Here is a 22059-nt window from a genome sequence, read left to right as displayed (position 1 = left end):
ATCCTTCAAAGAATAGAACTTGGGGAGATTGCTGAATTTATGAGAAATCAGGACTCAATACTTCAAAACCAAAAGAATGAAAAATTAGAAGAAAATGTGAAACATCTCATTGAAAAAACAACTGATATGGAAAACAGATTTAGGAAAGATAATTTAAAAATTATTGGAATACCTGGAAGTCATGATCAGGAAAAGAGCCTTGACATTATTTTCAAAGAATTACTAACAGGAAAATTGCCCTGATATTCTAGAAGCAGAGGGCAAAATAGAAATGGAGAGAAACCACAGATCCCCCCAAGAAAGAGATCCCAATAAGCCAACCCCCAGGAATATTATAGCCAAGTTCCAGAACTCCCAAGTCAAAGAGAAAATATTACAAGCAGCCAAGAGGACACAATTCAAATACTATGGAGCTGCAATCAGGATCTCACAGGACTTAGCAGCAACTACATTAAAAGCTTGTAGGGCTTGGAATATAATATACCCGAAGGCAAAAGAGCTTAGAATGCAACCGAGAATCAACTACCCAGCAAAACTGAATGTCCTCTTTCAGGGAAAAAGATGGACTTTCAATGAACCAGGGGAATTTCAAATGTTCCTGTTGGAATGGCCACAACTGAACAGAAGGTTTGATCTTCAAATACAGGACTCAGGTGAAGCATAGAGATTGGAGGAAAAGGGGAAAATAGGAGGAACTTAATGATGATGAACTACATGTATTCCTGTATAGAAAAATGATACTGTTAATACTCATATGAACATTTTCAATTAACAGAGCAGGTAGAAGGAGCTTTTATAGATGAAGCACAGGAGAAAGCTGAATTTGAAGATAAAATATGGTGTAAAAATGGAGTGAATAGAAAAAAGGGAAATATAATGGGAGAAAGAAAAAGGAGAGGGGTAATAGGCCAAGATATTTCATATAATAAGATTTTTCTTTATTACGATGAGCTATTGTAATGATATGGAAGTGGGGAAGGCAAGGGGGGAATGAGGGAATCTTCACTCTCATCACAGGTGGCTAGGAGAGGAAACAGCATATGTACTCAATGGGGTATAGACATCTGGAGTAAGAAGGAGGGGGGGACAGGGGGAAGGGGTGGAGATGTGAGTGATGGAGGAGAGGATGGACCATGGGGGGGAGAGTGGTAAGATAGAACGCATTTTCTTTTTACTTCCTGCAAGGGGCTGGGATTGGAAGGCCTGTCTGGGACCATAGGGCCGGGTGGATGCTGGGTAAGGGGTGGTATGGGGCCTCAGGGCCTTGTGGCCCTGTCTGCTGCGCCACTCAGGTACCCTACAGCAGAGTCAGAGTGAAAGGAGAGAGAAAATATAGTACATGGTAGTGGAGAAATACGAAAGGAGGGAGTTGCGATCAGCAATGGCAATGGTGGAAAAATATGGAAGTAACTTTTGTGATGGACTTAGCATAAAGAATGTGATCCACCCGCAACAGAGTTGGTGGTGTTGGAACACAAACTGAAGCACATTTTTTTATTATTATTATTGTTATTTTTGGGGGGGTGCGGGGCAAATGGGGCTGGGTGGCCTGCCTGGGGCTGCATAGCAGGGTGATCGTTTGGTGTCGTGAGGCCGGATTTGGACCCAGGTGCTCCTGGCTCAAGGGCCAGTGCTCTGTCCACCACCTGGCTGCCCCTACTATTATTACTATTTTATTTTGGGTCTTTATTATTTTTCTTTTTTAGGTTTTTTGCAGGGTAGTGGGGTTGGGGTGGCTTGCATGTCACACACCTGGGTGATTGTTGGGTGTACAGGGCCAGATTTGGGCGCAGGTACTCCTGGCTCCAGGGCTGGTGCTCCGTCCACTGCACCACCTGTCCATACCTACAATTATTAGCATTATTTTTTTAATTTTAAATATTTTCTTTCCCCTTTACTTTATTGCTCAAGCAAGCCTATTTTTTTTTGAGGGGGGTGGTATTTTGTTTACTCTTAAACAAGAATATTTTATTAATGGATATAAAAAAGCATTATTTGTACAAAGAAATAAAAAAGAAAAAAAATGTGATCCACCTGAAAAAAAATTACCTAGCTGTATGACCTTGGGCAAGTCACCTTAACCCCATTGCCTTGCCCCAAAATATACCTACAAAAAATTTAAAAAAAAATTAAATAAAACAAATAAATTGGGTCCTGTGCAGTTCGTTAACTCTCTTTTTTGTCTTTTCTTTTTTATTTATTTAAAGCAATGGGCTTAAGTGACTTGCCCAAGCTCACACAGCTAGGCAATTATTAAGTGTCTGAGGTCAAATTTGCACTCAGGTCTTCTTGACTCCAGGGCCAGTGCTTATTCACTGCTACTCCTTTATTTTCTTATGGCACTGAGCCTTTTTTTAAAATTCTAAATTCTCTCCCTTCCCTTATCTTCTTGCTAAAACAATGAGAAAGCAAGAAAAACAAAACCTATTATAAGTTGTGACATTTAAAAAGACATAGTCTGGGTAATCTAATCATTTTATTAATAAGATCAGAAGGTCATTAATGAAAGGATGTTCACTTGTCTGTCTCTCAAGGCTAATGTCAGCCCAACCTCTTTTCACCTCTGGATAAGAGAAAATATCTGTACAGACCCCTCCTAGTTTTAGATATCTAAACACAAAAATCTGTCTCCATCCAAACTTGAGTAGAACTCAGTGGACTTCCCACCCTAGAAAAAAGTTCTTGCAAGGTTGGGGTTGGGGGGATCTCACCAAGATTGAGGAAAGTCAATGTAATCTCATTATCTATGAAGTCCTTCAAGAAAAGGGAACTTTTGGGGTGGCTAGGTGGTACAGTGGATAAAGGACCTGCCCTGGAGTTAGGAGTAAAGTTGATTATCTTTACAGAATTACTATTATTGTATAGCTTGTTCTGATTCTATTCCCCTCACTTTGCATCAGTTCATTCAGGTCTTCCCAAGATGATATGGAATTATCCCCTTCATCATTTCCTATAGCAAAACAGTGATAAGTATTATTTCTCATGTACCAGTGAAAATTCCATGAAAAGTGATATTGGATAGAAGCAAGAATGGGGGGGGGGGGCGGGATACCACCTCATACTTCTCAGTCTGGCCAATATGACCAGAAAGGACAGTGATCAATGTTGGAAGAGATGATGGACATACCCTCAGTTTTCAATTTTTTGCCATAACAAAAGAGCAATTATAATATTTTTTGTATATGTGGGTCTATTTCCTCTCCTTTGATTTTTTTGGAGGGTATAGCCATAATAGCAATTTGCTAGTCAAAGAATAGGGTTAGTTTAATAGCTTTAGGATCAGAGGCAGAATTTCTTTCTAAGAATGGTTGAACTGAAAAACCACCTATTTCATCTCTTTGGCCATCTATTAGTTGGGAAATCATTCTTATTCTTGTAAATTTGACTCAGTTCCCTATATATTTTAGAAATGGAATCTTTATTTTTATTCCCTCAGTTCTGATTCCTCTTTCACAACATGACTAATATGGAAATATGTTAAACATGAATGTACGTGTACAACTTATACCAGATTGTTTGATGCCATGGCAAGGGGAAGAGAGAAGAAAGGGTGGTAGAAAAATGTGGAATTCAAAGTTTGCAAAAGGATGAATGTTGAAAACTACCTTTGCATGTAATTGAAAAAGATAATAAATAAAAAGGGAATAAAAGTTTGGGGAATAAAAATGAAACCTGGGGCAGCTAGGTGTTGAAGTGAATAGATCATTGGCCCTGGAATCAGGAGGACCTGAGTTCAAATACAGTCTCAGACATTTAATAATTACCTGGCTATGTGATCTTGGGTAAATCATTTAACTCTATTGCCTTGCAAAAAAAAAAATGAAACCTTTTTCAGAGAAACTTGCTGCAAAATTTTTTTTTCCAGGTTTCCTGCTTTTCTTATTTTATCTGCATGTGTCAGTGCAAAGATTTTTTAATTTTATGTAATCAAAATTATCTATTTTACCTTCCCCAAACCTCCCATTTGATTTTGAACTCTTTCCCTGTTCATAGATCGGACAAATAATTTCTTCTCTGCTCCACTAATTTGCTCATGTCTCCCTTTATGTCAAAAATCATTCACTCATTTTATCTTGATATACAGTGTGAGGTCTTAGTCTATGCCTAATTTCTGCCAGACTACTTTCCAGTTTTCCCATCGGTTATCAAATAGTGAGTTCCTGCTCCAGTCAATAACTGAGATCTTTTGGTTTATCAAATAATAAGTTACTAAGTTTTTTTGGAATTAATTATTCTTTAATGTTTAGTATAATTCACTTGGAAATCAGTCTTGTTCCTGGGGAAACTCATTGATAGATTGTTCAAATTGCTTTTTTTAAGATAAGATTATTTAAGTATTCTATTTCCTCTTCTCTTAATCTGGACAGTTTATATTTTTGTAAATATTCATCGAGTTCATCTAAATTGTCAATTTTGTGGGCATACAATTGAGCAAAATAACTCCTAATCATTGCTTTTATTTCTCTTTATTGGTTATGGATTTAGCTTTTTTTTTTTCAATTTAATCCTGGTTATTTAGTTTAGTTTTGTTTTAAATTAAATTAGCCTTTGGTTTAACTATTTTATCGGAATTTGTGTCCAAAAAAAGAAAAGCTCTTAGTTTTATTTTTAGTTTTGGCGTATTTGTTGTTGTTTTTAAACTTTCAATGTTCATCTCTTTTGATTTTCAGGATTTCTATTTTGGTGTTTAATTGGAGGTGTTTAACTTGTTGGTTTTCTAGGGTCTCTTACTGAAGTAAACATTTAGAGATAGAAATTTTTCACTTAATACTACTTTGGCAACAATAAATGTTAGCATGTTGATTTATTGTTATCATTATCATTATCTTTAATGAAATTATTTCTTCTCTGACCCTCTCAGTCTTTAGGACTAGGGTATGTAGTTTCCAGCTAATTAATAGTTAACATTGCTATAATGCTTAAGCTTTGCACTTTACAATTATAATTTTAATTGATCTTCACAACAATCCTGGAAAGTAGGTCCTATTATTATCCCCATTTCACAGATAAGAAAATTGAGACAATCACTCTTCAGTCTAAGATTTGAATTTAGGTCTTCCTGAGTCCCTGCCCAGCATTCTTATTTCCTGCTATTTAACCTAGCTGACTTGTTATTGTTAATCTTTTTGCTTCAAAACCCTTTATTTCATATAATTTGTTTGCCTTATACTCTGAAAAAGATACATTTAATATTTCTGCTTATCTGCATTTCTTTGTATTTCTATGCCCTAGTACATGCTCAAATTTTATAGTGGTAAAAAAAACTATGCTGCTTTCTATTCCCATTCAGAAGTTTAATTTCAAGGTGAGGGACCCAGCTTGCAGGCAAGGACACCTGTGCTGGTGCCCAGCCCTAGTTGGGGGGTCCTGTTCTGGGGGCCAAATCTCAGGATTTATGCCTATGACAGCAAGGGGTAACAGCAACAATGAGACAGGTTTGATTCATCACAGGCTTCATGGCTAGAGTAGATGCTGTCTGAGCTCAGAGAATACCTGGGGCTGGTCAAAGCAATACTCTAATAATGTGAAGCCTTTCTGGGGTTTTTCTGGGGCTGAGATCATCCAGAGGGTCCTTGTTAGAGCTCAGGGCACAGTCTGCTTGTGGGCCTTAGCTCTGGAAAGCAGGATGTCTCCTAATATCTTGCCATTGCCCCTTCTGGCCAGTAAAGGAGAAGCAGGTATGAGCCAGGGGTTAGTTACTTGAGGGGAACTGGGTCCCAGGCTATCCCAGGCTATCATTGTCTGCTTGAAAGCCTAAAATAGGGGGCAAGAACGTAGAGGGAGAAGGTGCCATCACAGGCTTGGATCCAGATGCCCAAGGCATATAACAGTGTACTTGGCCCTTCCCCAGGACTTGGACCTGGCCTGTCTGGGTGTCGGTTGCTTCTGAATCCTTACTAGACAAACCCTGAGGTCTCTGGAAGGTTCTGCTGCTCACTCATGATCCAGGGGTCTACATCCACAAGTATGACAGCTTGGGGAGGGGTCAGAAAAACCTGAGAGTGGCCATAGAGAAAACTCGTGGCATCACTTTGAATCTGAGCCTTCTGGTCAGGATAGCGTAAGTTCTTAGTTCACATAGAGATTATCTTTATGTTTTTCAGTCACATAGGCCTAGGCTCAGACAATGCAATAAGGTTTCTCATAAATTCATTATCATTGTATAATTATGTTAAGTCAAATACAGATCAGGCTATTTAGAGGGTTCACAGTAGACTATTTTGAGAAGGGAGATTTGCATGTCACCAAGGTAAACCAAGAAAACATAAACCATGCAAAGAAATACAATAATTTTCACGAGTGCTAATAAGCATCAAGTCTCCTTGTATCCTAGTAACCCACTCTCAATGCCCATTTATTTAATCAGCATGTTTTTGAGTCCCAGATGTCTCATGTGTTTATTTGGACCCTAGATATCTTTTCTTGTCAATGCGTTTTATTCTTAGGACAGTTCTAAAAGGGACTTAGCTACTTTGGTTCCAAATCTGAGGGGTTCCTAGATAATTCTGCTGGTAATATCATTTAAATTTGTTCTTCAATTTTGAAACTTTAGAGAATTTTAGTTTGAATGCCATTTGTTGTTTCCATACTTAACTAAATCTTCCACCATCTCATATAAGAATCTTTTTCAAAAAAACATTATGAAGGTCTGACTGCAAAATGAACTCTTCCGCTCTCTAAAATTATCAGACCGGTATTTTAAAAATTGAAAAAATAATTTCATTTCCTTTACCATTATCAATATAAACTATGTTTAAGATCCTTAATCCAATTTTGAGGATATATTACTAAACACATTCAGAGCCTGATTTTCCATGACAGATAAATTTGGAAACCAATTCTGTACATCTACATATAGTTCTTCTTAGAGAAAATAGTCCAATCCTGTTATTTTCTCGAATTTTACTCCATTTATTTAGAAAACTTTTTACATCTTTGTTGTATTCTTATCTAATCATTTCCCCCTTAGGAGGATATCACCCCTATATTATAATTTGATACAGATTGAAACTATCAGAAAAATGTTCATATTTGCTCCATCATAGTCATATATAGTTATAACAATGTCATGTATTATAGCAACAGGGAAAACTCTCCTTGCTCTATTTGATTCTACACATGCAACATATGTGACAGCCTTAAAAGTAAGCCTCAGGATAAATGAGGAAGGGAATTTTCCTTTTCAAAAAAGAAAATAGCACAATGGGGAAATGCCCCAAACTTTCCATGCACTGTAGCACTTCCCAGCAGCAGCACATGGCATTTTTTATTATTGACTTCATGACAATTCAGATAATCAGATCTATCATCAGGAATTTTTACCTTATATAGCAAAATTTTCACAAATGCAAATTTAGGACTTGGATATCTTTTTTTTTCAGATTTTAAAGATTTTATTTAGAGTTTTACAATTTTTCCTTCTGATCTTACTTCCCTCCCCCCACCCTCCACAGAAGGCAATTTGCCAGTCTTTACATTGTTTCCATGTTGTACATTGATCCAAATTGAGTGTGATGAGAGAGAAATCATATCCTTAAGGAAGAAACATAAAGTATAAGAGATAACAAGATCAGACAATAAGATATCAGGGTTTTTTTCTAAATTAAAGGGAATAGTCCTTGGTCTTTGTTCAAACTCCACAGTTGTTTCTCTGGATACAGATGGCACTTTCCTTTGTAGACAGCCCCAAATTGTCCGATTGTTGCATTGATGGAATGAGTCCATCAAGGTTGACCATCACCCCCATGTTGCTGTTAGGGTGTACAATGTTTTTCTGGTTCTGCTCATCTCACTCAGCATCAGTTCATGCAAATCCCTCCAGGCTTCCCTGAATTCCCATCCCTCCTGGTTTCTAATAGAACAATATTGTTCCATGACATACATATACCACAGTTTGCTAAGCCATTCCCCAATTGAAGGACATTTACTTGATTTCCAGTTCTTTGCCACCACAAACAGGGCTGCTATAAATATTTTTGTACAAGTGATGTTTTTACCCTTTTTCATCATCTCTTCAGGGTATAGACCCAGTAGTGGTATTGCTGGGTCAAAGGGTATGCACATTTTTGTTGCCCTTTGGGTGTAGTTCCAAATTTCTCTCCAGAAAGGTTGGATGAGTTCACAGCTCCACCAACAGTGTAATAGTGCTCCTGATTTCCCACAACCCTTCCAACAGTGATCATTATCCTTTCTGGTCATATTGGCCAGTCTGAGGGGTGTGAGGTGGTACCTCAGAGAAGCTTTAATTTGCATTTCTCTAATAAGTAATGATTTAGAGCAATTTTTCATATGACTATGGATTGCTTTTGAATATCTTTCTTGATGTTTCCCTAACAGTTAATATTTCATTTATCCTTTACTTAAAAATTAAAACTATCCATATTCTTCAACTTCAGACTTAGTAAATACATGGTAGTTGACTGATCATTAATATGTTAAAGCTAAATTTTTAAACCACCCTATACACTTTCATAATAATCAAGAATTTCAAATGAAAATTTACTATTATGTATTATTTTTCTGCTTTATAACAAAAATCTACCTCCTTAGTTAAGCATTTTCAAATACCTAATTTTATCACATCCTCTTAATAGCCCAATTCATTTGTAACAGCATATAGATTTAAAACTTTTGTCTAACAGTATTTCTGTTACAGTGGTCTCTTTAATTTTTACAATATAAGAGAATTTAGAAATACAGTGATGAGAAACAATAAACCAAGATGACATCAGTTGCATTTCCCAATTAGCAAATATAAAAGTGACCAGAACTGGGATAACATTATACTGGTAACAGCAACACTGTGATGATCAACTGTGGTAGACTTAGCTCTACTCAGCAATACATGATCAATGACAATTCTAAAAGATTTATGATGGAAAATACCATCCACATCCAGAAACGGAACTGTGAAGTTTAAATGAAAACCAAAGCTTATCATTTTCAATTTTTAAAAGTCGATTTTTTTCCCTCTATTTTTTTTCTTCCATTTGAATTTGATTTTTCTTTCACATAATTAATATGGATCTGTGTTTAGTAGAGCTATACGTGTAGAGCCTATATTAGACTGCTTTCAGTTAGGGGGAGGGAAAGAGGGAGAAAATGTAAAACTCAAAACCTTGCAAAAAAAGATTGGTGAAAAATTAATTTTGAAAGCTATCTTTATGTATCATCATTGAAAAAATAAATGTATTACCTTTGACATTTTAACCATTTTAAAGTTATCAGATATGGACAATTAAAGAAACAACAATAATAATAATAATAACAATAACAATAATAATAATGTAGTGCTTAGCATATGCTAGTCACTATGTTAAACACTTTACAATCGTTATATTACTTTTATCTTCACAATAACCCTGGGAAGTGAGTAGTAGTATTTTTATTTTTCTCTTTATGGATCAGAAAACTGCAGCAAACATAAAATAACTTGTCTAAGATTATACAACTAATAAACTTCTGCAGAAGGAACATAACTGAAGTTTTCTTTTTCCAGAATTTTTTTCAACATCTGTATTTGGAAATCTGTTCTGGGGGAATCATAAGGGATGTCTGGATTAAATGGACATTCAAGGAAGGGTTAACAAAAAGTTGCTATCAAGTGAAAACCATTTACCTAATTTTTTTTTTCTTTCTTTTCTCTGGGATTACTTAAGCTGACTTCTTTCATTGCTCCAGAGAAATGATTTAATCTTGCCATTTACTTTCAAAACTTGTATAAAATTTAATCCTTATTTTTCCTTAAAACAAATTCTATAGAGTGGCACTTCAAAACTTACAGATATTTCAGAAGGGAATAAGTTCCTGGAATTACCCCTTGAGATTCCCATAGTTCTGCTTTGCGATCTTGAAGTGATTAATCTTCAATTTCCTTAATTTGCTAAGATGTTTTTAGGAGATACATTAAACTTTATCTTTTTCATTTCAATATAGGCAAAGTTGAAATGACAAGGAAAAAAGTGTCTTGTAGGTTTTTTCTTTTTCTTTTTCTCTTTTCTTATAACCTAGTCTCCTGAGGAAAGCCTCAGGAGTTAGTCTTGCTTACTGGAACAATTGCTTCAACTTTGAAAGTTCTTTCATTTTTTTCTCGGTGTTTTAAATTCTTGGCTACAGTCCTTAGAAATTTTTCTGTCTAGCTGCATCTTTCAAGGTAACAGAATCTAGCTCACATCACAGACATGACATAAACATTTGACATTTTACAAAGATACAAACAGACAAAATAACAAGCTAGAAACAGACATAGACAAGTCAAATAATAAAACACACAATTTTACAGAGATGCATAGCTACTCCTGAAGCATGCAGTTGTACAGAGGAGTACATTTATTTTTTTTAGTTTTTGTAAGGCAATGGAGTTAAAGTGGCTTGCCCAAGGTCACACAGCTAGGTAATTATGAAGTGTCTGAGGTCAGATTGAGGAATACATTTTTAAAATAGCAGCAGCCAGTTAATAGAAGTGTGCAGTTTAAGAAAGGATATCTTTTGCTGAATCAAATGAACAGAACCCTGAGAACACTATACACATTAACAGCAACATGGGGTGATAATCAACTAACAATAGTGAACAATGATCAAAGCCAACTTGTGTTGGACAATACCGTCCATATCCAGAGAAAGGAACCTTCGAGTTTAAATGCAGACCAAAGCTTACTGTCTTTAATTTTTAAAAGTTGTCATATATTATGTTTTTTCCCATTTTGATTTGATTCTTCTTTCACAACATGATTAATATGATTTATGTTTAAGATAGTTAGGCATGTATAATCTATATTAGATTGCTTTCTGTCAGGGGGAGGGGAAGAAGGGAAGGAGGGAGAAAAATGTGAAACTCAAAACCTAGCAAAAAATGCTTTTGAAAACTATCTTTGTATGTTGTTGGAAAAATAAATAAAGGATATCTTTACCAAAGTGATCTGAACCAAACTGGGACCCTGAGGGGCCCCAGAGTTTACTCACAAAGAACCAAGCCTCAGCCAAGGCAAGAGCTGGGAGGAATGAGTTAGGGGTGTCACCAGGTCTGTGTCCAGTTTCCTCCTCTGATACCAATCAATGTCAGTCAGACAGAACTGGCTTCTAACCCATGAATGACCCAAGCAGACTGGAGGAGGAGAGTCAGGAATCAAAGAGAAGCTTCATTTCGGAGTGAGGGAAAAGAACACATATGTTGGGGCCCTGCCCCTAGTGGGAGGGAACCTCCTCTAGGGTGAATTCATGGGAGTTGAACTTTAAGGAGAACAAGGTACTCTTAAGGCACAGGTTTGAGGAGGGCTACCCTGAGGCCATAAAGGGAAATTGGTTAATGCCTACATTCTTTTCTTTTTTATATATCTATTTTATTTTAAGGCAATGGGGTTAAGTGGCTTGCCCAAGGCCACACAGCTAGGCAATTATTAAATGTCTGAGACCGAATTTGAATTCAGGTCCTCCTGACTCCAGGGCCAGTGCTCTATCTACTGTGCCACCCAGCTGCCCCCATTCTTTCTTTTAACATTTTGTAAACCACAGAAGTGGAAAATACTTTGCTAATTGACTAATCATTTTTCCCCCTTCTTCCCCCTCCCCCCTCCTTCCCTGGAGTTTACATTCAGAAGTCTGCTGCAAAGAATGTTCTTCTGGCTTTACACAATTTTTTCCTGTGCTTTCAGATATGCAAGAACTGTACAGGCTGCTGGGACCGGCAGATCCAGTGTGTTTCCCTGAACTGCCCAATACTTTTCAAACTCTCCAGAGTGAGTCGAGAACTGTCCAAGGCGCCGTATCTCCGCCAATTGCTAGACCAATTTTAAACAATCAAGATTACAGGATTCCAGGTGCTAATTTTTTCATTGTTTACCACGGAGCTGTTGTGCATGGTGCTTTTTCCAACTTTCATCAAGTCAAGGACTTGTCATTGTCTGAAGACTATGAAGACCTTTATGCTAAAGATTATACTTGTGGATCTCTAAATAGCTCATTTCTTAAGATGTATAAATTCCTCCTTTCACGTTTTTAACATTCTGTTTTATATTGCAGATGTTGAATTAGCTCCAGTATGTATGTGTAACATCTTGTAAATCCATTGAATCTGTCATGTTTTACTTCCTTGTGGAAGGAGCACTGAAAACCTCTTAAAGAAAAACCATTAGTGTGTTTTCCTTGAACTGTCAGTATCGAAACATGTGTTACCTATAGATATATTATTCATTCACTTTATAATTTTGACTGCGAAATATTTTGTAAATACACTTTTTTACTTTTCAAACAACTGAGTAAAATAATGTGCAATGAATTTTATACAGATAATTTTAAAGTTGTTTGGTATATTTCCTCTAGGTTTTGCTCGACTCAAAAGTAGATTTGTTATTTTGATCAAACTGTGCAAACAATAGTACCATGTGTAGCATTTTGAAACATTATTTTCTAAAAATCTCTGTCTTGCTTTAGCTATTAATGGGGCATTGTGAGGAACTGTGCAAAGACATTTTTGTTACAAACCTGTGGGCCTGTTGCAATACTTTAAATATAAGAAATTTTATTCCATTTTTGCTTGTTTTGTATAGACATTTCTATTGCTTCTAAATATGCTTAAAATATTTTCTTTCCTTATGTACTGTACAGTTAATCTTATTTGCCATCATCTTGAACATAAAATGTGTATTTAGAATATTTGTATAACTGTATAAAATGAGAAAGGAATTATGTGGTCAGTGCATTGTTTTCTAAACTGGAAATCATTTTGTTTTAAAAGTTAATAATGGAAACCATATTAAAATTGAATAAAAGATGAAAGGTGGTTGTGTGATTTTTTTTTAAGCTGGCTTTGAGTGGTATTAGTGCATTTTAAACTCTGAAGCTGGCTCAGTTTTTTTCCCATAATCACAGAAATACTGTATTTGAGAGCTGGAACTCTCTAGAACAGCCCATAAACAAAGACATGGCTCCACTCCATACCTACATGTCAAAAAATCATCATCCAGTTTCAGTTTTGTCTGACTATTCCACGACCCTTCTGAGGTTTTTTTGAGGCATCTTGATCTGTCTTGCCTCTAGACTCCAATGAGTGGAGTAGAGAGTGAGGTTGCTGACCTGAAACTGCCTCATTTAAATCCAGTTCATATGCAAATCAAGATATCACCCTCATGATGTCATTGGTCTTCATAAAGATGGTAGGACAAATAACGATCTGTGAGGAATAGTAGCTGTCCTCTGTTCTTATTTTTTTTCTTCTTCCTCCTCCCTCATCACATGTTCTCTATCCACTTAAGGCATACTTCATGTATCGGTGCTTTATCCAAAGGGAAATAATTTTTGGTTGCTTATAACTTGTATTTTTTCCCATTATTTATTTATTTTCAAAAAGCTGGAACGATTATCATTTATGATTTTTTTTTAAATAGCTCTTGAAACACAGGCTTTTATTTATGCTGTGATTCATATAGAGCTACCTGAGTAGCTTTAAACCCAACCACTCTGGTTTTCATTGAATGGTCAATAACAAGCTCCAGCCCTTGCCTCTGTTGCTCATTTATTTGGGTTTTGACGGCTAATAAATGAGTGTAAATAGAAATTGTTTTCAGTTCTTACTAGAAATTCTTGAAGGGTTGATTGATTCTTTTGTGGTGGTAAATTGTGATTCTTTTGTCTCAGTTCTTACCTAGCACTTTATCACTGAATGAATGTTGCCTCAGACAAACTAGGATTTCAGAAGACCTTAATTTAGAAAGACCAAGGTCACCCACTGCATCCTGGACCATTGCCAGTCATCCTCACTTTTGTCTTGCCACTGGACTGCAAGGACTATGAAAGAGAGTGGAGCTGATGACTTAAATCCAATTCACACAGAAGTCAAGACATCACCCTGTGATGTCATTGGACTTCTAACAACAGTTTGAGGTTTTTCTGGGCAAAGATACTCTAGTTATTTGCCATTTCCTTCTCCAGTTCATTTGACAAATGAAGAAACTGAGGCAAACAGGGTTAAGTGACTTGCCCAGGGTCACACAGCTAGTAAGTGTCTGAAGTCAGATTTGAACTCAACATGCCACTCTACCACTGGGCTACCTAGCTGCCCACTAACCTTAAGTCCCCTTCAAATAATCTTAAGATTCTTACTTTTCAAAACTGCAAAGGATTTGGATAAAGGTAGAGTAGAAATTACCCATAATGACCCTAGTTGTCATGCAACTAGGCTGCACAAGCCAAGCCATGGACCTGACCCAAAGCTTACTTTTGGGAATCGTTGTATATGGGAGTATTGTAAATTATCTTCACCTGGTGTCCTTGAACACCAGTCTTCAGGAGTGGAAGTGGATTAGAGACTGGAAAGGTATTTAAGCACTGGTGTTTTGGTAAATAAATGGAGCACTTGGAGATCTTGATGGAGTACTTGTCTCCTTTGTAATCCTTGTCCCCAGACCCTCCAATGCTTGCCTGGGGAAGATTGAAGGACTCCAGAAGTGGGACTCAACATAAGAGTCAGGAAAGGCAACTCAACAGTTTACAACAAAACCCAACCCTACATCCTTGTCCCTCCTCTCACTTCCCAGGGTGAGAAAATCTGGACCCCAGGCTGTAGAAGTTTGCTGGGGCCTGAGTGACCAGCATCCATGGATTTCCGCAGGAAGCAAAGGAACAGAGGGAACAGGAAAGTAGACCTATCTGACTTCAAGTAGACCTCACTCCCATACCCCTCCTCCTGGAGCCTTGAAGTCTCCAAATGTCAGAAATTGAGGCTCACCGCAGCCCAACACACACACATACACACAGAGGCACCAGCAGTTAGCCCTTTGTCCTGCCGGGGCAGAGAATTAAGGAAAAGAGAATAGGACTCCCCAGGCCTGGGGAAGCACCCTACTATGTGGCATTCTACTAAGGCTGAGAGAAAGGATCCAGTGTCCAACTAAACAACTGACTGAGAATTCAAACACAGCAACTGAAGGATAATCTAGAAGAAGGGAAGCAAGAAATAACACTCGAAGAAAATATGTTTATCATCTAAGCAAAATAACAGGATGAATAGAGACAACCCAAGGAAAGTCTGGTCTTCCAGAAGACTATGACAAAATGCAAAAAACCCTACTTATCACAGTGCAAGAGATAGGAACTGCCCAAACTTCTGCATGTAGAAAATGAAATGCTAATTAAAAGAATTCATAGATTATCTCCAGAAAACCCAATGCTGCAAACTCCAAACCACACTGTAATTAAACTTTCAAAGACAAAGGAATGAAAATTCAAATTATACAAGACTACATTCAACTCAAAATGCTGGAGAGAATGTAAAAATGTATTCTGAAGAATAATAAACTTAGGATGCAGCCCAGGGTGAACTATCCTGCAAATCTGAGCTTAATCACGACTGGAAAAAAAAGATAGATGTTAGATAATAAGAAGTCAAACATTCTTAGAACAAAAGCCAGACCTGAGGAGATTACTTGTTTCACAACCACCACAGACAGCAGAAATGCAGGAGGGAATAAAGAATGCAGCAGCCATAGAAAGGAACAGCAAGGGAATGACAGCAGAGGGATCGGTAAGAGATTTCTTTCTACCTGTATACAAGGAAATGAGGTGAAGGAATTAGCAGTGAAGCAGCAGGTCTGTTGCCAGTGGTCCACAGATGAATTGATGGGTTTTGGGGGAGGACTAAATCAGAAAATAGGAGGGTACATGATGGGGAAGAGGGGAGTAGGTGCCCGCAAGTGTGTGATGTGGCCAGGTTAAGTTAAAGACAGGTAATGAAGGGAAGGTGAGCAATGTTATTTCTCAAGAGAAGAGTACAGGAGAGTGGGGAAGGGAAGCAGGGTGGAACTGAAAAGAGGTAGAAAGAGGAGGGTCTTGTTTTGGAAGATGAAGACACTTTCCCTGATGAATGTTCCTATAATGGCAATGTTCTGCAAAGGGAGAGAGGGTCCTTATGTTGAGTGTTGTGTGGGAGATTTGGTGCTTGAAAAGACCACTCATATGGTCATATGGTAGAAACTAGGTGTAGACCAACATATACTAAGATAAAATCAAAGTGGTATATGATTGAGACATAAAGGGGGATATATAAACAGATGAGGGAAGCATAAAATAGGTGGTTACCTGTATTTTTTTGTTTTGTTTTTGTTTTTGTTTTTTTAGATTTTTCAAGGCAATGGGGTTAAGTGGCTTGCCCGAGGCCCCACAGCTAGGTAATTATTAAGTGTCTGAGGTCACATTTGAATGCAGGTACTCCTGAGTCCAGAGCCAGTACTCTATCCACTGCTCCACCTAGCCGCCCCTTGGTTACCTGTCAATGTCAGATCTATAGATAAAGGAAGAAACAAAATTAAAATATTCAGAACATATAACAGTTGTATACTAGCATAACTAAAAACACAAAAAATAGAATACTTTCAAAACATAAAAACTATCAAAAAAATCAGAGGGGTGGTTAGGTGGCGTAGTGGATAAAGCACCAGCCCTGGAGTCAGGAGTACCTGGGTTCAAATCCAGTCTCAGACACTTAATAAGTACCTAGCTGTGTGGCCTCGGACAAGCCACTTAACCCCATTTGCCTTGCAAAAAAAAAAACCTAAAAAAAATCAGAAATCTTAAATAACCTAATTTCAGGCAAAAATTAGATCTAGCTGTAAAGGAACTACCAAAGAAAAAACTCCCAGACCTGATAGATTCTTCTAACAAACTTTTAGACAAGTTATTATACTTCACAAATTATTCTCAATTGAAAAAGCACCCTGCAAAAGATCCTTTTATGAGACAAATATAGTCATAAAACCTAAACCAGGGAAAAATAAAACAAAGAAATATGGGCCAATATCATTAATGAATATTGAATCAAAATTTTTAAACTAAATCCTGTTAAATAGCCTATAGTCATTTACCCAAGAAATCATTCATTATGATCAATATACCAAGGATGCAAGGATGGTTCAACATAAAGATAATAAATCAGCATAATTATATTAAAAACCAAAATATTTTAAATTACATGATTATTTCAATCAATGTATAGCTTTCTTTTGTGCCAAATATCCCCTCAAAGTATAGGTATAGAATGACATATTTTAATATCATAAAAAAGTATCTAAAATCAAAGGCAAGCATCACATGCCACAGGGATACACTAAAAACTTTTCAAAGAAATACAGAAGTGAAGTGAGGAGGCCCACTTTCTCCCTATTGTTTGGTATTGTTCTGGAAATGCTAACAACAGGAGGAAGACAAAAGAAAGTTCTTGAAGTCATAAAGATTGATAAAGAAGGAATAAAACTATCCTTATTTGCTGATGTTATGATAATTTACTTAGAAAATCCTGGGGAATCAACAAAGATACTAATCGAGACAATAGCTCCAGCAAAAGTTATAGGTTACAAAATCAGTAGCATTTCTGTATAATAACAAAACCCAAGAACAACCATAGAAAGGGGAAACCCCATTCTAAATAACCACAAAATGAATAAACTATCTGGGCAGAGACCTAACAAAACACACCTATAGAATCCATTACAAAGTGCTCCTTAATGAAATAAAGAACAACTTAAATAATAGGAAAAATAATCAGTAGTCAGAACTAGACCATGCCAATATAATTAAAAATTACAATATCCCCAATGCCAATTTACACTTTTAATATTATATCAATTGGATTAGCAAGGGGATACTTTATAGAATTTGATAAAATAATAACAAAATTCATTTGGAAAAATAAAAGACCTAGAATATCATGAGAAATGATGAAAAGTGGGGATGATAGGGGTGTCTAGGTGGCACAATGGATAAAGCACTGGCCCTGGAGTCAGGAGTACCTGGGTTCAAATCCAGTCTCAGACACTTAATAATTACCTAGCTGTGTGGCCTTGGGCAAGCCACTTAATCCTACTGCCTTGCAAAATCTAAAAAAAAAAAAAAAAAAAAAAAAAAAAACCTCTGGTACTGGTTAAGAAATAGAAATTAATGGAATAGAGCAGATAAGGAAAAAAATCAGGGATAATGGAACTTAATTACACTGTATTTGATAAAGTATGAAACAATTTTTCTTGGAAAAATAATTCCTCATTTGATGAAAAACATGGGAAAACTGGAAAGAAATCTGGCAGAAATTAGGCTTAAACTACCTTATACCATGTTCCCTAATACATTCTAAATAAGTATAAGACTCTTAATATTGAAAATCAGACAATTTCAAAAGACTCATGATGGAAAAAAATGCTATCCACATCCAGAGAAAGAACTATGGAGTTTGAAATGCAGATCGAAGTACATATTTTCACTTTTTTTGTTTTTGTGGTTTTTCAAAACCCATTATTCTGCTTCTTCTTTCACAGCATGACTAATATAGAAATATGTTTAATATAATTGCATATGTATAACCTATATAAGATTCCCTCATAAGAGAAAAGGGAGGGAGAGAAGGAGAGAAGTTTGGAACTCAAAATCTTATTTTAAATAAAATATCAAAAACCATCTTTACATGTAATTGGAAAAAATAAAATACTATTTACAAAAAAAATTAAAAATCAGACTATAAGAAAATTAAAGAAGCAGATCATATACCTCTCACAGATCTGAGTAAGAGATGTATTCTTTTTTGCAAGGCAATAGGGTTAGGTGATTTGTCCAAGGTCTCTAGTATCAAATGCTAATAAGAATCAAATGTCTGAGGTCAAATTTGAACTCAGGTCCTTCTGACTCCAGGGCTGGTCCCCTATCCACTGTGCCACCTAGCTGCCCCCTAAGAAATGTATTCTTAACTAAACTAAATAGATAACGAATTACATGAAACTGAGGAAATTCTGTACAAAATTAATGCATCTAGAATAAGGAGGGGGAAAAAGCCTTATTTCAAATTTCTCTGATAAATCAAGATTTGATATCTAAGACATAAACTAGGGCTAGCCAAAATGTGGTCCACTGGCCCATGCCACCTGCAGTTTGATTTTATGCAGGGGCCCCCCTCTGGGTTTTACTAATTGCTTTAGTAAACGAAACCAAGCTACAGCAAAGTTTTCACTAAAATGGCAAATCAAAAGATATTGTCTATTGTTTCAATAAAACCATTTAAAAGTAAGATTGGATAACCCTAACATAAACTATGTGTATATTTTACAAATACAACTATAAAATGGTCCAGCCATTTTAGAAAGCAATTTGAAATTATGCAATTAAGTGACTAAAATGTCCATCCATGCCCTTTGAACCAAAATTTTATTACTAGTTTTAAACCAAAAGGAAACCCATTGATAGGGAGAAAGTTTCCATATACACCAAAATATTTATAGCAATACTTTTTGTGCTAGCAAAGAATTTGAAACAAAATAAATCCTCATCAACTAGGAAATAAGCAAATTGTAGTCCATGAATGAATTAAATACTACTGTGCTATAAGAAATGAGAGATGTGAGGAATATATATATAAAACAAAGTGAAAGAAGCAGAATCAAGGAAACCAATAACAAGCAATAATACAATGTAAAGGGTTAAGAATACACACAAAAATCAAAAGTGAATGTATCAAAATTATAAAGATGAAACATAATTTAATTAAAAAGATGAGAGGGCATCCTTTTGTGAAGGTGGCAGATCCATAGGTGTTACACATTGCACATGTTTTTAAATTTTTTCAACATATTCATCAATTTATAATGACCTTTTTTCCCCTTTGTTATATGGGGATAGCTACCTGGGAGGGGAGGGGAGAAGAATGACAATGATATAAAAAAACAGACCATATCAATAAAAACTTATTTTTTCAAAAATCAGCTAAACTCTAAAAGCATCATGGAGAGGTGGAAATGTATTGTTTTTATCTTTTTCTTGGTTATATATTTCCCCATCTGCCACATCTTGATTAAGCTCCAAATAAGTGGTTATTGTAAAATGACAGAAAATAGTACCTTTGGTTTTTCTTCATACTGGCTTCATACAGCCTCCTAATATGAAGGGTTAATAATAATTACAATTTATATAGTGCTTTAAAGTTTACAAAGCACTTTACAAGTTATTTCATTTGATCCTCATGATTCTGTGAAATTCAGTCATTTTTAGTCATATTCAACTCTTTGTGACCCCCATTTGGGGTTTTCTTTGGCAAAAAATACTGGAGTAGTTTGCCATTTCCTTCTGCATTTCATTTTACAGATAACTGTTTGCCTCAATTTTCTCATCTATAAAATGAGCTGAGAAGAATATGGCAAATCACTCCAGTATCTTTGCCAAGAAAACCCCAAAAAAGGTCATTTAGAGTTGGATATGACTGAAATGTCTGAACACCCTATAGAAGGATAGAAGGAGGGAGTGGTCCTCATTCAGAAGGATGACATGGAAGTGACATGGAGATTAATATGACAAAAGCTCCCCTATCAAAGTCAGTGGTCCCAGGAGCAGAGTCCAGGTAAGGACAGGTAGAATCCAGACATGGTTTGCCACTGTTGCTGTTCATCCTTTATTTTCCAAGAGGACCAATGATGTCCAATAGTGATGTGGAAGCCACATCACTAGTTCATGGAAGCTTCCTGAACACCTTCCCCCATGATACACAAAGACTATATCACTGTTTCTGGGACCACCAGTACCTCAGTACCTTCGTATAAGAAGCAGCTTTATCAAGATCTAACAGCAGTGCTGGAGAAACAACTTTTACTTATGCTTACTCTTAAACCACTCTCTTGCTCCCCCCCCCCACACACACACACACGAGGTCATGACTTTGTAGACAATCTCTAGGAGCTTCCTCCTTTGTACCGGGAGAGCTTTCATCTTATAGAGCCTATTATAAATATCACAAATCTCATTCAACTCTCTTCCAGTCCAATATTCCTGTCACCCCCAACCCTCCTTATTTGTTCATTTGGCTCAGGGATCCCAGTACAGGTAATTTCTCTGTCCTAGGAAACTATAAAATTCAATCAATAGTTTTCTCCTATAGTTCTGAGACCTTTCCCAGGGGTTCCCTAGCAAAATGCTTGCTTTCTCTAGATCTTTTTGTCTGTCTCCTTTCTGTCTTTTTGTGTCTCTGTCTCTCTACCTTTATGTGTTTCTATAATCTCTCTCCAGCTCCCCTTTGTCTCTGGCTGTCTCTCCCTTCTCTATCAGTCTCTCCCTTCTCTGTCAGTCTCTGACTCTTTTCTGTCTCTATCTCTAGCTTTCTGTCCTAGCTTGAACTAGCAATAATAATAATGATCAATAGCCATGCTGACTCAAATTGGTTCATGAAACCCCTAGGATCTTATTAAGCCACAGAATCATGGAGTAAAGTTTGAAGGTATCTTGGATGATTGAGCCCAACTCCTCACTTCATAAATAAAACTGAAGCCTAGAGAAGTAGTCATTTTTCCAAGTTTACACAGAAAGTTGCAAAATCTGGATTTGAACCTAGGACCTCTGTTTCCAAATTCAGTATCGTTTGCTCCATCCTATGCTGCCTCTATTTTTTTCCCATACTATTTGTTTTCTGGTCATTCTTTCCCTAGTCTGTACTTGTGCAACTAATTTTTCCCAGAGAATTTTATATTTAAAGCTATTAAATTCCACCTCATTCTATTCTGGATTGGAATTTTGTTGAGATATTTTTGGATTCATTAATTCTGCCACCCATTGTTAGATATAACCTCCCAATTGTCTACCAATTGTGGCATCTCTGCTTTTATGTAAGTTTTTTATTAAAACAATTGATTGAAAAGGATCAAGGAAGGCTCCCTCAGGTACTTGAAAAATGTCATCCTTCTGGGCTGGCACTGATCCATCATTGATTATTACTGATAGATACAGTCTTTTAACCAGGAAGAAATCCAACTAATTATATTCTTATATAAACCACATGTCTTCATCTCATTCAGTTCAATTCAGTATTAAATTAATTACCTATTAATTACAAGATAAATATAAAGACCAAAACAAGATACAAGGAGCTGATCTGCTATTTGTGGAGGATGTTACTTATACGTGTAAAAGAGAATACAAGAGAATTTGAGGAGGACAGCTATAACCCTGGGTTTCAACCCAGCTCAACCCAAGAGAAGTGTGGAGAGATAGCTCTGTGCTACATAAGGAAGATATGAGAATTTAGGGGAAGCCTGCTCCTCTTCATAT

The 22059-nt window shown here is 36.5% G+C and overlaps 1 protein-coding gene across 3 annotated transcripts in view; it reads left to right on the top strand.

Annotated features, from left to right (window-relative positions):
• REV3L (REV3 like, DNA directed polymerase zeta catalytic subunit) overlaps positions 1 to 13328 on the top strand; it is a 244142-nt gene extending 230814 nt beyond the window's left edge. Inside the window, exon 32 of one of the 3 annotated variants that reach the window (XM_074187375.1) lies at positions 11652 to 13328. In XM_074187375.1, coding sequence (XP_074043476.1) covers positions 11652 to 11792 — 141 coding nt within the window. In that variant the 3' untranslated portion in view covers positions 11793 to 13328. The remainder of the gene's footprint in view (positions 1 to 11651) is intronic. The other 2 variants (XM_074187376.1, XM_074187377.1) reach the window with 2 other exon arrangements.
• The last annotated feature ends 8731 nt before the right edge of the window (positions 13329 to 22059 follow it).

The sequence above is a fragment of the Macrotis lagotis genome, chromosome 5 (genome assembly GCF_037893015.1).
Source record: "Macrotis lagotis isolate mMagLag1 chromosome 5, bilby.v1.9.chrom.fasta, whole genome shotgun sequence".
Classification (NCBI taxonomy): domain Eukaryota; kingdom Metazoa; phylum Chordata; class Mammalia; order Peramelemorphia; family Peramelidae; genus Macrotis; species Macrotis lagotis.
Note: the sequence above shows the minus strand (reverse complement) of the source record. Positions and strands in the feature narration are given on the sequence as shown.